Below are 18,406 nucleotides of genomic sequence, written 5' to 3'. Positions count from 1 at the left end.
AAATATTTTGGGGAGGGCATATGGGAAAAAACTGATGCATATTCTGAGAATTCTGAATATTCATGGGAAAAACTCTTACCATGAAAAAAATTAAAAAGAAGGCATTTTTAATTAATTATGTAGCTATTTTGCTTTTGCTAAGAATTGTTTCATAAATTGTGCTTTATGGTAATTATTATTATTATTATTATTATTTTTCAGTTTCAAAATATTGTATAATAAGTCGCCAAAATGGAAAGTAATGCCACTTAATAATATGAGAGTGAAAAATAAAAATGCTTTATTGCAATGTTATTTCTTATTTATAATTTCAATATATTAGCATTGCTTTAATGAAATTTATCAATGCTATATAATGTTTTAAAAAGAGTCATAAAAAAATTCCCAGATGTCAGAATTCTAAAATTTTTGAATAAATCTTAAAATCTTGAAAATATAAAAACTAATCTTAAAATCTTCAAAACTTTGATAAGTCACCAAATTTAGGACCGTTTAATAAAACAATTCATATCCTCAAAAATGAAAAGTTGTTTAAGAGTTCTTCATTAGAAAAAATGAAATAATTTTGAAATGCTTCTTCACTTGTAGCCCCAAAACTGGAGTATCCCACTATTTATACTAGAAATAGGAACCAATTATAACCCACAAACCCATTCAAAAAATAATTATATTTGTCAGTTAATCACCAAAAATATTCCTTTAAAATGCTAATTCACACTCAAAATGGCAATCATAAAAACACACAGAAATTTCAGATGATTAAAATTAAGGACTGCATGAACCCTGTCATAAATGGGGAAAAATACATATGCTCCTTGTAAACACTGCCTCTCTTCTAGAGGAAAACACATCATAAATATACATGTAGGCACTTTGAATTTGTTATATAAAGCATTTAATTACTAGTACTTCATTTATCTTTTTTTTTTATGTACATGTTTGGCATTTTGGAATTATCCTTGGCTTTATAAATGAGAATGAATGGAAGTGATTGAATTTAGAAAGTGAATGACTTTATATTGTTAGCACATTCAAACATGCTTTGAAATTTTTGGATACATTTTAAGACTGCTGTGTTATAAGGTAAAGAAGGGATGTAAATAAATATTTAAATTAAAACTATTGGAAGGTTGGGTTTTATATAATTTTAGGTTGGTATACTTCCCTTGCATATAAAGTCTATTTTCTGCTGTGTATCATAAATTATGATTATAGAAAAGTCTTATTACATTGAATGTGAGACTACCCTTTTTTTTTTTATATTTCCTGGTTATCCAAGTTATTTTGATAAAACTGTCAAATGTGTTTTATTTTTAATAAAAGCTCTAAATATATTGTTTTCTAATAAGTCATAAGATGTTGCCATACATCAGAAGTCTAATATTTTGAGTATTTCATCCTCCTCCCAATTAGCATCATGCGAGTAACTGAACATATAAACTTTTATGACTCCACTCACTGGTCATACATTGATGTGCACATATGTGAACACCGACCTTGCTCTCCTGTAATCTTTCACATACGTGGACATGTATAGATAGATGGCATTTGCGCATGCATTTCAGTAAATAGGATGTAATTGTGTAGCCACTTTGCACTACCTATTCAGAAGGAAATGCTGTGTGAAGAATTTAGTCAAATTACAAGTATGTTAAATAAGCATTCCTTGTAGCTATCTATGAATCATACACATATTTATATACTTGCATTTCAGGTGCTATGAAAGGGAAACACATGTTCTGATGAAACTTGAGATCTTTTCTGAGACTATAAAAACACAATTTCTACATGTATTACTTTCAGTAGTGGCAATACAGATGTCAGTTTTGATGTCTTACTCAGAAGACTGGAATGAATATATTTTTTTTTAATCTTAAAAAGAATGTACACAAAGATTTAATTGATATTAACCCATGTTATACATTAATGCTTGCAACATGGTGCTGATACAGTCCTAGAGAGATGTAGAGTAAGCGATTGTATGACATTCAAGAAAGATTTTATTTGTTAAATTTCATCTAAAGGTTGATATCTCTACCTTCCCCCTCCTCCAAAGATATCTAAATTCATGGTATGAGTTTTGTTACAAACCACAATCCTAGTATGAACACACTTAAAATTATTTTTTATTTTATTTTTAGAGTTTTCTTCTAATGTATCTTGTATTTTAAGGAAAACATAATCGTTACTTGTAATGTTTGAAATTTTTTGAAAAAAAACCAAGTGAATATATTGAAGACTATTAGAGCTTGAGATTTAGATTTTCTAGATTCTAACAGAAAAGTACAGTTTCAAACTTTATAAGTTCTTCTAGCAAAAAATTATGAACAATATGAAATTGTACATATCTGGTTTGTATATTTATTTAAAAAACAAACTAAAAAAATAGCAAGGATTATTCACTAAGCATTAAAAAAATTATATACAGTTTTATAAATTTTTTGTACGAGTGTCAGACTTATTGAACATATTTAACATTGTAATTAACACAATTTATCTAGACTTAAACACTACCATGAAATTTTCATATAAAAACATTCTGATGCTCTAAAATGCATTAAAATGATAAAAGGTCATTTTATAGAACACACACTGGCATATATTTAATACAAATACATTTATTATATAAAAACAAAGTATGTACAGTTACATGTAACTTCTCTACATGTCAGATTAATAGTTTATATTGAAGTTATATTAGCCACTTGAAATAAATATTGAAGGTCAGTTAAAATTTTATGCCATATCTTTAAAATTTTTCTTCGGAAGATTTAACTGAAATTTATTTTACTCTTTTTTGCGCAGTCCCAATATTGCATTGGTTAACCTGAAAGGAGAAAAAAGAAAGTTTTAGAGAGAGAATAATTCATTTTTCATATTAAAATATAAAATTTTCAGTATAATTTCAATAACACTTACGCATTGTTATCAATAGTATATGCACTGAGTCAAAACATTATGAAAAATCACAAGTACAGGCACTTACACATTAATTAACAAGCACAGGTTAAAAAAGATCAATAAATTCTCTATTACAATTACTTTTTACCAGCTGCATCCAAAACAGATATGGCCTATTTAAGACCGCATTTTGAAAGAGATTAAATGTTTCTGGAATCTTCAGGAAAGCAGTCACACTTAACTTTTCAAAATAATCATTTTTCAAACACAATATTTCATAACAACGTAAGTCAAGAAAACAAAACTCCAACAAAATAGCAATAATTAAGAGCATTTCACAATTGCTATTAAGTTTTCAGTACAAATATATTAGTATGCAAACAATAAAAATGAAAAATTATAAAGCTTACTGAATAAACAGTAACATATCAAGTTTGAATTTTAAAATTAGGCAAAATTCATTCTTAGACTGTCATCGGTACTTCAGAAAGGCTTCATGCATTCCAATCTCCAATCAAGTTCAAGACCTGCTATCTGTATCCTCTTGTGACCATCTCATATCCAAATCCAACAGAACTGTGCCCATGAACACTGATAGTGGAATCAGATAAGTACTATTTACTGACTAGCCATGGTTTAACCATTAAACAGATTTTTGAAGAGTTTTGATACGGAGAGAGAGAGAGAGCCTGGCACAAGTGAAAAAAATTGAGAGGCCATTGTAAAGGAAGTGGTTTGTTTTTCTGGGCAGAATAAAAGCGAATGTCTTCAGTAGCTTTCATACTTTTGCTGTCAATTTAGTATAAAGTGATTGATATTGTGATGAAATTCCACACCCAACACCGAAAATGAACTGTTTATTTTAGCTATGTGGTATCTAGTTTGCTTCATTCAGATATATGTGGAATGCAAACTACATATGCAGTTCCTTTTAGGATCATTAATCTGAATCTGACAGATCATGCACAGAAGATGTTAGAAAGACAGATTATAAGTTACTGTGTCCAATCTTTCACGAGCACTTCTACCAGAATAGGCTTTACTGCAAGAATAAATAATCAGCAATATTTTTAAAATCAAACTGAAACAGGGTCAAATAAAATTAAATTGAAATGTTGTCAGGGGAATGTTTTAACTAGAAATATTCTAGTTGATAAATGTATTCACCATGTATATTCTTAATGCCAAATTTGAATGTCAAAATTTATGTATGTATTTTTAGCATAGTTATAATTTAGCTAGTCAAAATTTACACATACATATATTTTATCTGTTCTGTCTCCAAAAACTTATTTTGTAAACTTCACTAAAATCTATTAAATAGATTTGCTTTTATTCATTTTTTGTTGCTTATTTTTTGAGTACTAGTGCATTTCAAAATAAATAAAAGTGTGTGATGGATAGTGATGCTTTTTTCTGAGAAAACAGAAACAGCTTCTTATAATCACTTGCACTTAGTTTTTTTCTTACAGACATATGTTAGATCAACTTATCATGAGTTCTCAATCTTTTATAACAGAGCAATACAATCAACATATCTGCAGCAGTTACTGTAAAAAATTTGCTTATAAATATCCTCACTGATATATCATTAATTGAAAGGAAAATGGTATATTATGAGCCTGTGCTTTGATATTATGTCATGAAATAAGAAACCTCTTCTTTGTTTTTGAATTCAGTTCATCCAGCAAGTATTCTCAAGTGGCATCTGTCTTCCCAACTGGAATCTTCCAGCAGGATAACGTTCCATGTCACAAGGCTTGTATTTTGTTGGAGTGGTTCGAGGAGCATAAGGATGAATTCCAATTAATGTACTGGTCACTTAACTTGCTGGATCTTAACCTGATACAGCACATTCGAGATGTCATGGAGCGGCAGCTCAAAGCTTAAACACCAACATGTTGGAATATCTCAACTATGTGTGACCGCTGCTTAGACATTTGGTACAACCTATCTCCAGTCATCTACCAAGAACTTGTGGCATCCAGGCCAAGATGAGCTGCAAGTGTTTTGCAGACCAAAGTTTGCACAATGCATTATTGAGTAGGTGGTTATAAAGTTTTGGCTCTCCAGTGTAGCTCATATACATATTACACATGGGAGAAACCATGAGAATGGCCCTGCAACCAGCTCATTTCCCAGGATTTGAGCTCTGAGCCAAACAACTAGTGTTCGATGACTTTACAGCTCAGCCCTTTGTGGCCGATTCTAACAGAGATTACTCTTATGATGCATAATGCACTTGGTCCTTATTAACTTTAAAAATTATGAGCAAAGAAGTACCAAACATCACTATGTTCTTTGGTTCATTTGCAGATTTACTTTAAAGAATAACAATGTTTCATTCATCCAGATTTCTTCCTGGGTTTTAGACTTATTTTAAAATATTAAACAATTAAAGTTATTTAAACCATCAACAAACAAATAATTAAGATTCTTAAAACAAACTTGAATATCAAAACTTACAAAAGAACATTTTTAAAAAACGTTTATTTAATATTACAGGCTTACCATTACATTTTTTGCTCTAACTGGGACAATTTTGAGAAAACACCCAAAATGGAGAATAAAACCTGCTAGGATAAATAAATGGCATATAAAAATTCCCTACAGTTTAGTTCATTGTTAAATTTGCAGCTTTCTAAACCTTTTACAGTTAATTCAGCTGTTCTATCTCTTCTTCAGACTATATGACATCACTGTTTCTTTCAACTAACCCAGTATGTTAAAAATGCATTCTATACCGTTTGAGCAAGATTGAACAACAAAATATTTTTTTCTTTTAAATGATTGAAAAGCTGTATCCAATTTTCTCCAGAAATTTTATTTTTCCAAATTTCATAGTTAGAAGACAAAAAAAACTTTTGCAGTCACTATTCCATCGAAAAGTTGATCCATGTTTATTGTATTACTTGCAGTTTCACAAAATGTTTTAAATTGAAGCTTCGGACTATGTTGATTCACTGTTGTTTATCCAAATAAGATTCTGCTCCACCAAAATTGTTTTTGTGTAGCTTAATTTAAGAAAGACATCTATCATCATTTTGGGGGAAAACATCTAGATAACATTACAAGTACGGTAAACCTTTACCGAATACAGGGTTAAGTCATTAACACATAGCGCGTACAGCAAAACTGTGTTCCACAAATTAAATTTCTAAAAAGGGTTAGGCATTGTTCAGATTAAGAAGTATGTATAATTTGTACAAACCTAAATATTATTTATTTAAAAAAAGAAAATGAAAGAAACGCTATTTGAAAGGATTTCTGTTACTGCTTAAGAAGTAAGGAATGTAATTTTTTTTTCATACCTCTCATAAAGTGTTCTCTTTCTTTCCTTTATTTGTATCAATCTCCATTACAAAATCAGACAGTTCCTGTGCCTTTTTTGTATCAATCTCCATTACAAAATCAGACAGTTCCTGTGCCTTTTTAAAAAATTCATTTAACTTCTTGTGTATGTTAGAAGCTCTTTAATTTCTTCAGTATTGCTGCTTTCATTGTCAGCTAGTGTTATAAGATTAATCAATTCTTAATTTGCCATTTTACGATTGCCATTCTTAAGCAATTCTTTCATTTCTCTTTCTCCCATATCTGAAAATCCTTCACTGCCCACTGCTTTTGCAATTGGCATGCTTTCTTTGGCTTCATTTTCAATGAATGGAAATTCAAACTTTTTTGTTCTATGCACCCCTTTCACCACTGCTAAATTATTCACCCCTTCTTTTCCAAACTTGAAAAATACATATATACATTTATTTAGATATAGATTATTTTTTAATGTATTTTATAAATTAAGCAACAAAAAATACAGAAAATGTTGATAAATACCAGAATTTTAGTAGTAGTTAAGTGGTTTTCTATATTAGTAAGTTAAGAGCAAATATTTAACAGATAAATAAAATATTGACCTCCCCCCAATACCAAGAAATTCCTCCAGGGGTGAAGTCCCCTCCTGGTTGAGTGCTTTATTTGCACAAACATAAATATGACTGATGTAATAGGTTTTGAATACTTTTATGATTCCTTGATTGGATTAAGGAAGTGGTGTTCAGTGGAAGGAATAAAACATCTACATTTGGATATAAACCTGTCACTAAATAACTGAGTATAGGAACTTCAGTAAACTGTCAATAAAAATGCAGTTAAATACAGACAAACTGTCATATTAGACATCCCATTAGGCCAATTCTTTTAATAAACACTATTTAATATTTTTATTTGAGTCTGTGCAATTCCATCTTTGTTGCTCTACTTTAATAAACAGCTTTGAATTTTCAGTTCTGAGTTATTCTGTTTTATTCTTTTTTAAGCCAATTGAAAGTTTAAACAATTACACTCAGAACTACTTTTTGAAATTTCAATGACAAAGATAGTTTATCCAAAAGATCTTCTCAGCAAAAAATACCCTGGGAAAGACGTGGTGAGCCAAAACACATTGAAGAAATTTTACAATGACTATTTTATGACATAATGTAAAGAACAAATTATCTAAAATATAATGAAGATTTTGAAATAACTTACCTTTGTAGCAAATCTTAAAGAATTTATTGTTTCACTCAAATTTTCACTGTCTGGATTGATATTCACAAACATAAGCGTCTTACTATTTCCTCCTAAGGAATTGGCCAGTAAATGAGTTAATTTGCTATCCCTGTATGGGATATGACTATCCTAGAAATCAAAAATATACAATATTACTTAAAAACAAATAAAACAAACATTCACTGTTTACTAACTGAATAAAAGTTAATGGCTAGACTACAATGGAAAAGTAGTTAGCATGCCATAATTAAAGCATTTTATGAGCTTTAAAAGAAGATTTCTTAAGATGTCCAAATTTTTTGTGGATGGAAGCCTTCTTTGCCTCAGCACCACTTAACCATCATTTCATTGAACAAGTACTAAACAAATGAAGGTGTCTAGGTTGTGTATAGAAACCAAACATATTAAAAATCTTTCAATGAATAATGGTAAGATACTCAATATTAAATGAAATTATGAATCAGACTTGTCGATATAAAGGTTTGAATTTGTGGTCAAAATTCAGGTTTCTTTTATAATCCTTGAAAGCATTTCATAAAGAATTACTTAGATAAGAAAAACTGTTAAATATTTTACTATAAGGACAAAACTTCATATACCAATCTAAGTCTAGAGGAGGGGTTTTCAGATGGAAGGGGGGATTTCATAGTTTCAGTAGGGGGCATGTGGTCAGCTTAACTCCATCTGCTTTCTGTCACACCATTAAAATTGATTAATGAATTTAGGAGCCACAAAGACTGCATCAAGTGCCAGCCCTCAATAAGCCTTAAGTATATGTTAGAATTTATTTATTCAGGACTCAGATAAGTATTAAGCATGTGCAAGAAATATGTGTAAGTATAATAAATAACTAAACTAATACGATTCAGGCTTAACTGTCTCTGCGCGATAGAAGTAAGATAAAATTTAGCAGAACAACTTGTCTTTAGTTGCCGATTTCGTAATAGTACATAGCCAAATATGTATAGTAAACGATAGCTATATTTTATGATGATAGCTGCGAATCTGAAGGTTTTCGGATATCGCAAACCAAAGGTGAAATTTTCCAATTAGTACATTTTGAAAAGAAATGTGGAAAAGCGATAATAAATGAAGAGGATATAAAAGAAGTTTCCACTGTGATGACAATGTTCCTCAGTCATCAATCAATTATCGGATGGTGAAATCTGTAGTATGATTCTAGATCCAGAAAATACCCCTACAGACAAAGTGACGAAAAAATTTCGATTGACAAGTTCGTCAGAATTCTAGATATGGCAATTACAGGACTTCAACAATGGAATTTTGTATCTGAATAAGAAATTATGTCTGTCTCTAGAATTAAAGAGAAAGTATTAGCACAAAAAATGAAGCAACTTAAACAACTTGAAAGAAATGTTTAATAAAGTAAAAACAAACTATTAATTTTTTTTTGTAAATTTTGATCATAAATGCTTCATTATTTCATAAATCATGATTTCATATTTTTAATTTTATTATTTCTACATGCCAAAGAGTTCACGTCTGGAACTTTGTACTGTATCTATTATTTTCCACACTGGTATTGAATTTCAGTCTTGAGCAGTGTAGAACCTATTGTTTTCATAAGCAAGTACTCCTAGTGAATTACTCCCTGTCAGTACTCCCCCTCCCTACCAAATAACTGCCATTAAAATAGCATTTTAAAAGCAAAATTTCTCTAATCAAAGTAAATTTGTTTTTACCCTATACGTGGCTATCAGTTTGCTGCTGGATTATGAGGAGAAAAAAAAAAAAAAAAATCAATATTCGTCAGCAGTTTGTTTAAAAATTCTGTATTAGTAGCTGCCATTTCAATCAAACTCTTATTTTTTAAAATTCAATCTTTGAATCTTAAGCAGTAGTTAAGAAAATTCAAAAAATAAATAAATAAATACAATTTCGTAAACAATGTAAAATGATATTTTAAAGGAAAATAAATTCAGCCATGTGAGTAATCACCGCCACTAATTATTATTTGGAAGGTTTGTTGAGGTTGACTGAAAATTTTACTGTTTTTCTGTATGCCCAAGATATATACAGATGTATATGTATAAAAAGATTAAATATAATTTGGAAATTAGTATATTTTTTAAGATCTAGTTTTAAATTACACATAAAATTTACAAAGAGCAACTAAAATTTATTTATACAGGTATATGCATAAACAAATTTTCTTTTTGTTGGATAATTCACTTTAGTTCATCATCCAGGACGATCTGCTTGACAGAAGATATGTATGGACATTTTAGGGAAAATAACTCATGTTAATATTATACATAGGGAAGGAGGAATTATGAAACAACAGTGTTTAACATTTTAGTCATATTAGAAGGCCTTTCTTTTACAAATATTTATCATTCCACATTTCATGGAAATATTTTATGTGTTAAAAACAAAATAATGAAATTAGTATAAAATTAATTTTATATGGAAGTGCATGATAAAAATTATTTTGAAAATTTGAACTAAGCATTTTACATCAAATTATTTCAACATCCACTTTTCATGTTGATTTAAATCAAAAGTATTATATTTATTTAATGCATATGAATAACTGGGAATCCTAAATTGCTGATGTATGACAGTTTATTGAATTGTAAGTACACTTAAAAAAATAAAATAATTTTTTTGAATAGATTCCATTTGCACACTGCCCACTGGGGTACTCACCCATTAAAATTAAGATAGAACTTGTGTACTATTCCCCTCCGGAAAGGTTAAATGGGTCAGTTTGCATATTTAAAAACTATGAAAATATATATCTTTAAGTATTGAGACTCAAGTTCAATATATATGTATATAATACTAAAATATACACATAAAAAAAAAAAAAAAAAAAAAAAAAACCCATCTAAGTAAAAACAATACCTTTCGGGATAAGGACATGATGACATTTCCAAGATTTGATAAAGATTTATTTATAGCTTTAGCTTCAGTTAATCTCTCGCCTGCAGAACCAGATTCTTTCACTCTCTCACTTCCTGCCAAATCGATCAAATTCAAAGTTCCTGTGAAGTAAATTACATCCATTGAGGGCATATAAACAAAATTGTCTCAAACACTGATTTGCATGATATTCCTTTAGGATGAAAGCAAAATACCCCCATAAAAAGATAAATAGATACAATAAATAAGTAGTTTTACCACATAATTAATGTGAGAAAAAAAAATTAACATCTATTACACTGATCCTTAAGTAAATTTAAAATAAATTCTTAGATACTTACTTAATGTTTTACTCTGAAAACACAAAAAATTAATAATAAATATCTGCTGCATATATGAAAATTGCATAAACTACAACAAGACTGCTCCTAATTTTTTAGTTTTATATTTTATGTGTTAAAAATGAAATTAGTGTGGAACTAATTTTTTATGGAAGTGCGTGATAAAAAAAAATATTTTGAAAATTTGAACTAAGCATTTTACATCAAATTATTTCAGCATCAACTTTCTATGTTGATCTAAATCAAAAATATTATATTCATTAAATGCATATGAATAACTGAGAGTCCTAAATTGCTGACATACAACAGTTTATTGAATTGTAAGTGTAAGTACACTTAAAAATAAACTAAAATAAATTTTTTTGAATAGACTACATTTGCACACTGCCCACTGGGCTACTCTTAATTAAAATTAGAATAGACCTTGTGCACTATTCCCTCTGGAAATGTTAGATAGGTGAGTTTGTATATTTAAAAAGTATGAAAATATATCTTAAGTGTTCAGACTCAATGTTTTATATACCGTATTTACGCGAATCTAATGCGCATCGTTTTTGGCCAAATGTAGTTTTCAAAATTGGGGTGTGCATTAGATTCAAGTGCAATGTTTGCCGATGACGTCAGCAGTTCGCTGATGGCGTCAACCAAATTTAAATCGTAACAACGGATTACTGTATTTCTCGACTACATTTACCGTTACATTTATCGTTGACACATTATTGCATAGAGGATACAAACTGCAGAGTACGTAGTCACGAAATGGAGGGCAAGCAGAGAAGAATGTCATATGACGCTACTTTCAAACATAAAGTAATTGTTTGTGCTTAAAAAAATGGCAATAGAAAGGCAGGGAGAGAGTTCAACATAGCTGAGAGCAATGTTCGCTTGTGGCGGCAACAGAAATTAGCACTGTTTGCAACTAAAGGTAGTAGAAAGAAATTCACTGGCCCTCGCAAAGGAAGACACCCTAAAATTGAAGAAAAAGTTTGGAATTTGTACTTGAAAGGAGGAAGAATGGACAACCTGTGACTAGTGACACCATGAGAAATAAAGCAAAAGAGGAGGCTGAAGTTCTTGGAATACCGAAACAAGAGTTTAAAGCTAGCCGTGGATGGGTGGATTGGTTTATGAAGCGGATGGGCTTATCTCTAAGACACCGTACAACAATATGCCAAAAGCTTCTTGCAGATTTTGAGGGAAAACTACTAACATTTCAGCGGTATGTCATCACGCTTTGGAAGAAAAAGAATTTTTCAAATTGGCAACTCTGACGAGATGCCAATTTGTTTGATACGCCTCGTAACTACACCATTACGGAGAAGGGGACTGAGGAAGTTAGCATCAAATCTTCGGGATGTGAAAAACAATGCATAACAGTGATGCTAGCAATAACAGCAGACGGGTGCCCTTTCTTAATCTTCAAACGGAAAACATGCCCTAAAACCCATAAGAATCAAAAGCTGTTCCCAGATGATTCGAAACTAAGAGAAGGGGTGGATGACGTAAAAAAGAAGATGCACAGCCTAGGCAGTGATTTTGTTATCATTCCTGGAGGGATGACGTCTATGTTACAACCCCTGGACGTTAGTATAAATAAACCTTTTAAGGGGTACATTCAGGCGGAGTACGAAAAATAGTTTTGTGAGCCAAACCGTGAATTGACCCCGACAGGAAAAATTAAGCGTGCTGCACCGCACATTGTTGCACTGAGTTTCTGCTGCCTGGAAAAGCATCAAAGCACCAAAGATTGTGAAATCTTTCAAGAAATGCTGCATTTCAAATTCATTGAACGGCAGTGAAGATGACGTGCTCTAGAACGTCGAGGATGACGATGATGATGATGAGGAAAGAAGAAATGAATCTGCGTCTGACGTAAAGAGCTGCGAGGATTCCAGTGATGAAAACAGTGAATAAAGACGTTTACTATTAATCACTAATTGTAGAAACTGTTAGCTAGATAGAAATGTTACGATTTATTTCATGTTCATATTTTACGATAGGTACCGTATATATGGTAGTGGTAATTAACAATGATTGTTTCACATAACAATTGCCCACTAATAGGTTAATTCTATGTTCTGCTACTTTATGTATAAATCCATTGTTGTATAAAATATGGTATCTAAATTTAAATAAAATTATCATTTCATTAATTGATAGTTTATATACAAATCCATTGTTGTATAAAATAAGATTTAATAAATTCCTCATATCATTGATGCGCATTACATTCGCCAACAAACAATTTTTTTTATTATTTAAAGTTTTAAAATGGGGATGCGCATTAGATTCGCATAAATAAGGTATATGTGTATGTTACCGGCATTCTATAGATTGCCTAGGCATTGTATATAATGCCTAAAACTAGCCGGCAATGTATGAAACGATTCACATTTCACATATTTCTTAGGCATTCTATAGAATGACAAAGTATGAAATAACATTTCCGATTCATTTCAAAGAATCAAAACTATTTACCAGAAGTTAATAAATGATGTAAAAAAGCCAAAATGAGTAATAAAAAGGAACCACGGGACTACTGGATGCTGAATTGCTAGGATGTGATGTTTGTGGAAAACAAAAGTATGTAAAGAATTTTGGTAAGCTGTCTGGCTATTCCATAAATTATTAATAAAAATCTTTACTTATTAGTTCCTGAAAGAAATTTCCTGATCAAAAAATTTCACACGTATTTTTGTTCATTTAAAATAAATAGTATTTCAGTCTTCACAGCGTCTAGGCTAATCAATGTTTAAGGATGTTCTACGTTCTGTTATAACATCATCCATACAATTAAATGCACTTTCATATCGGCTCATGGAAATAAGCTAAAATAGATTTAACCAAATCATCAATATTAGATATTTCTGTTTCTCATCTTCTTTTAGCCTGAAAACTTCAGCCTTACAAGTTTATGATACCATTTTTTCTTTCTTCCCCTTTTTTTTTCCTGAGAATAACTATTTATTTGATAGCTTAATTTCTTGGTCTAGCAGAAATTTTTTTAGCATTTTAGAAAGTAATATGGAAATTCCTGATTGGAAAAAATAAAAAACTTGGAATTCTGCCCATATCCAAACTATAATAATTTCTGTAATAGTACATATTTACTATTGATCACAGTCAAAAGAAATCTTGTATATATAATGTTGATGAGCAAGGGATGCAGAATGGAAAAATAAATTTAAACCAGAAAAGTTGGAAAACTCTGGCCTACTCCAAATAATGCAATCATCTACTTGCACTCTTTTTTTTTTTTTTTTTAATTTATGCCTATTTCTATAAAAATTAATAAGTATGCTAAAGTATTATTTTTGGGTCATTTCTTTTATCAGGCAAGCACTCAAAAATATTCTACAGAAAGATAAACACATCACCATTAATTTAAATATGCTTTCATATCTCTTGCAGTGTACTCTTTCACAGCAAGTTTCATTAAAAAGTTTTTAAACCATATCTTCCATTTTGCTCTTTTCTTTATTGAAATAATTGACCTAAAAGAAATATTTCATGACGGAGAAAGATTACTTTTGTTGGAAGTATCACATAGCTTTCCAGAGAAAATTGTCTAGCATGCATTTCCAATAATGAAAAAGATCTGCCCCATTTTGTCAATGATTAAATCATTATCACATTTTTAATAAAATTAACTAATCAGTGATAATAACAACTATTAAAATTTAGCTATAGCATAAAATTATGAACAAAATATCATTTTATTACGATTAATTAGAAAAAAATTAGAACTTCTTACTTTAATTTCATGCAAGTTGCCCTTATCTTAAAGGACTAGGTATAATAGTCTAACAAATATATTTACAGAAATTACATGAAGTTTAAAACATATGATCATAAACTTATTTTTACATAATTTTAACCTTCCAATCAGTCAAGGATTTCACTACTCCCCCCCCCCAGTTTTCCAAAATTGGCATGTGAAAAAAATACTATTTTCTTGTTTTGAATGCCAGAATGCCCTTGGTACTTTATACCTAGATTTATGTACTTTTAATATATTATCTTATTGTCTATGACATATTTCAAGATGCATATATACATATTTTCTAAAAACCATTACAGAAAATATTCTAGACCACACACACAGCCAGACCATATATATATATATATGGTCTGGCTGTGTTAAACAACTAACATATATAATGACATAAATTAAATGCTGTGAAAGAAGCAAAAGGTAAGAAGATAGAGGAAAAATACCTTCACATTTTTCAGAAGTAATAGAATTTTCTCCATATATTTTCATTTGAAATACATAATGCGATCTGGATGAATACTCATTACATTTTGTTGCAGCAACTGCTCTGTTTATGCGTGCTTTCCTTAATAAGTCGTAAACCTAAATACAAAGTCGATAAATATATAATTTCCATAATTTAGTTTCAAAGAATTAATATTCATTGAGAACAATAAGTACTAATAAGATAATAGATATATTCATGTAGTAGATGATCAATACTTAGTTAATTACTTATGATTGTTCTCGAATTAAAAAGTTTTCTTGCTCCCTTTAAAAAATGCATCAAATAAATACATATCCTGAATAAATAGAATAAAATAAAAATTTATATTTAACATGGAACGAACACAAACTTACCTCTTCTGTACAAGTAACTACTGATGGAGTGACATTTGAAATAAGACAATCATTTCCTTTGGCAGCTGATTTAATTATTTCACATTTCGTGTTTCCATTCTGGGAATCTGAGTTTAGAAGATCTCTGATTCGTTCATTATAGATTTCAAGGAAAAGGGCTTCAACTTTGTACTATATGAAAATAAATGTTAAGGAAACAGAAGTAAGAAAACATTTGTTGACTAAACATTTAATGCTTGAAGTTCAATTTTTGGAATGATAAAATTTTACAATTTTTACAGCTCCTTCAAGGGTATTAAGTGAATGATTGATTGGATAATTTGATCCTGGAAAAGCTCATTACGGTTATCCACCTAATACTATATTTTAAGGAAAAGCATTCCAAGGAAAATTAATTTGCATTTATACAATCCATGGCAAAAATCATAAAAAAATAAAATCACAGAGTTTCATTTTTTCACTAGGAACAAAAGTACAAAGTTACCCTTTAGGTTTGCATTATATTTTTCTAAACTTCATAAAAAAATTCTGGGGACTAAACAACACTACCTCTTTTTAGTTTAACAGACAAAGGCCAATAGCAATAAGAATACAGAACAAAGCCGGAAATCCGGACTCATCGGGACTTCGGGGATACCGGATTTTTCCGGATATTAGATCATCAGTTTAAATCTAATAAGATGGCATGTATAAATTATAAAATAAAAAATATGAAATTGTGATTTATGAAATAATGAAGTATTTATGATCTTAAAGGGTATCAAAATTTAAAAAAAAAGCTTAATATTTATTTGTTTACCTTATTATACATTTCTTTCAATGTAAGTTAATTTGCTCCCCCTTTTTTTGTGCTAATACTTTTCCTTTAATTCTGTACACAGACATAATCTCTTGTTTAGTTACACTGTTGAAGTCCTGTAACTGCTGTTTCGAGAATTCTGACTAACTTGTCAATCGAAATTTTCTCGTTTTCAAAAACTTCTCTGTCACTTTCTTCACTAACGATAGCGGTATTTTCTGGATCTACAACCATACTACAGATTTCGCCAGTGATTAATTGACTGATGATTGAGAAGCATTGTTATCACAATGAAGAACTTCTTTTATATCATCTTCATTTATTACCGCTTCTCCACATTTCTTTACAAAATCCATTAATTGGAAAATTTCACATCTGTTTTGTGATATCCGAAAACCTTTAAAATTAGCGGCTATCATCATCAAATTATTAGTTTAGTTATTTATTATACTCATGTTTATTTCTTGCATATGCTTAAGGCTTATCAGAGTTCTGAATAAATAAATTCCCTCATATACTTAAGCTTATTGAGGGCCGGCACTAGATATCTTACCGCCTGATGCAGTCTCTGTGGCCCCTAAATTCTGAGACTCTATGCGGCGATACAAGCCCTGGCGCTGGTTCTATGTTTATCTGAATAACAAATCAGTTATTCTTAATTCAAATAGCCCTAAATCTTTGGGTCTATGAGTACCATCAACAAAATCTATTTTTAGCATATGGAAAGAAATTTTTGGTCAAATTTTCCTCATCAACATTTTTTAGCATTTTTAACTTAAATCTGTAATCATTGCCAAGCATAATGTCAACATAAAAGATTACCATACTCCTTTATTATTCTATTGCTAACATAAAAAATAAAAATATAGGCATCACTACATGAGTCATTGCTCAAGTTGTCATGTTTTGATAAACATACTGTGATGAAAGGAAAGTATAATAAATAATGATTCGACAGGTTGGCGTCAGATCAATGATGTATCTATGTGGAATTTTTCGGTTTGAGATGTGTGCTGAAAAGTAGAAACGCAGGAACGGAGACATTAATTGGAAAATTTGTGCTAAAATGTTTGTTTCTTTAATAACAATGTATTTTATTTAGTGTCAAAGGGAAATTAAGAATCGGGACTCTCTAGATGTTTTAATATGTTCGGGGAGGGGAGATTCAAATGCGAACGCATAAAGCCTAGGAGAAAAATGTTTTTGGTTTTGAGGTCTGGATTTTAGATCATTTCAGATAATGGGCGTCCGGATTTCGGACTTTGTACTGTATATCTTTTGATGATACTAAAACATGAGTTAAGCTTAAATATGTAATCATATATGAACTTAAATACATAATACATAAACATACATTAATTTTACTGAGATATCTGAAATTATTTTCAAAATTAACACCCAAAAAAGAGATGAGATTTCTTTTACTCTACAAATACACTTTTATTGCAACCATTACATAATTTTTAATTTTGAAATAAACTCTATATTTGCAAGTATTAGTAGTCTGTCTTTGTATCACATACAGTTGAAATTTTAATTCTATTTAAATTAGAATATTCCCTAAGTACAAATAAATACGTTCTGTACCTATTTAATTTTTGGTAAAATATTCACTATAATTTTCCTTATGTTAACACTGAACATATGAAAAATTTATCAGGCATGGCCAGACTGTGGCTTGCTACCTTGCAGCTTTTTCATCTCTTAAATGTGACTTATTTTCAACAAACAGCAGCTTAATTTTTGACATATAACTGCATTTTGAAATAGAAAATCACACAATGATGTGCTTCTTTATTAATTGCTAATTTGATCTCTTAAATTATATTATGTATGTATTAATTAAATTGATTTCAAACTGTCCGCTCCAAGCTTATTGTTAGAATAAAAAACATAGTTACAAACAGTTTCATTTCTGCCAATTACTATATTAAAGCCATATAACTTTTAGAGCGGATAATGGCCATCAGTATAGTACAAAATATATAATACAATACAAAGGTAATTTAAAAACAATGTTCTCTAATTTTTCCCACAGGTTAATTTTATTTCATACAGTTCCTGCTTACATTCATTCTTTATAAACCCATTGCCTCACAACAACAGTCATATCAAATTGTCTTAGAAAAATTTTCCCCCCCCCCTAGGATACTAGTGTTCGCACCTCACGTAAATTTTGATTTGTTCTCTGCAAGAGGGCGCCTGCGAGCGCCGAACTACCTGTATATCTATTGTACGAACTTGTTCTTCTCACGGCCAATAAATGCAATAACGAATGTTTGTGTCCACTTTCCATCCACTAACATGGTTCTTAGCAGC

At 30.2% G+C, this 18,406-nt stretch overlaps 1 protein-coding gene across 3 annotated transcripts in view; it reads right to left on the bottom strand.

The window, feature by feature from the left end:
* Positions 1–2,600: 2,600 nt before the first annotated feature.
* The window catches only part of LOC118180123 (carboxy-terminal kinesin 2-like), a 70,685-nt gene continuing 54,879 nt past the window's right edge, over positions 2,601–18,406 (bottom strand). For all 3 annotated transcript variants that reach the window (XM_085811942.1, XM_085811941.1, XM_085811943.1), the window contains exons 9-13: positions 15,289–15,459; positions 14,892–15,030; positions 10,315–10,454; positions 7,426–7,575; positions 2,601–2,827 (exon numbers count right to left, since the gene is read on the bottom strand). In XM_085811942.1, coding sequence (XP_085668068.1) covers positions 2,783–2,827; positions 7,426–7,575; positions 10,315–10,454; positions 14,892–15,030; positions 15,289–15,459 — 645 coding nt within the window. In that variant the 3' untranslated portion in view covers positions 2,601–2,782. The remainder of the gene's footprint in view (positions 2,828–7,425; positions 7,576–10,314; positions 10,455–14,891; positions 15,031–15,288; positions 15,460–18,406) is intronic.

The sequence above is a fragment of the Stegodyphus dumicola genome, chromosome 2 (assembly GCF_044657685.1).
Source record: "Stegodyphus dumicola isolate Sdum_Otavi_A_Nest chromosome 2, ASM4465768v1".
NCBI classification, from domain to species: Eukaryota; Metazoa; Arthropoda; class Arachnida; order Araneae; family Eresidae; genus Stegodyphus; species Stegodyphus dumicola.
Note: the sequence above shows the minus strand (reverse complement) of the source record. Positions and strands in the feature narration are given on the sequence as shown.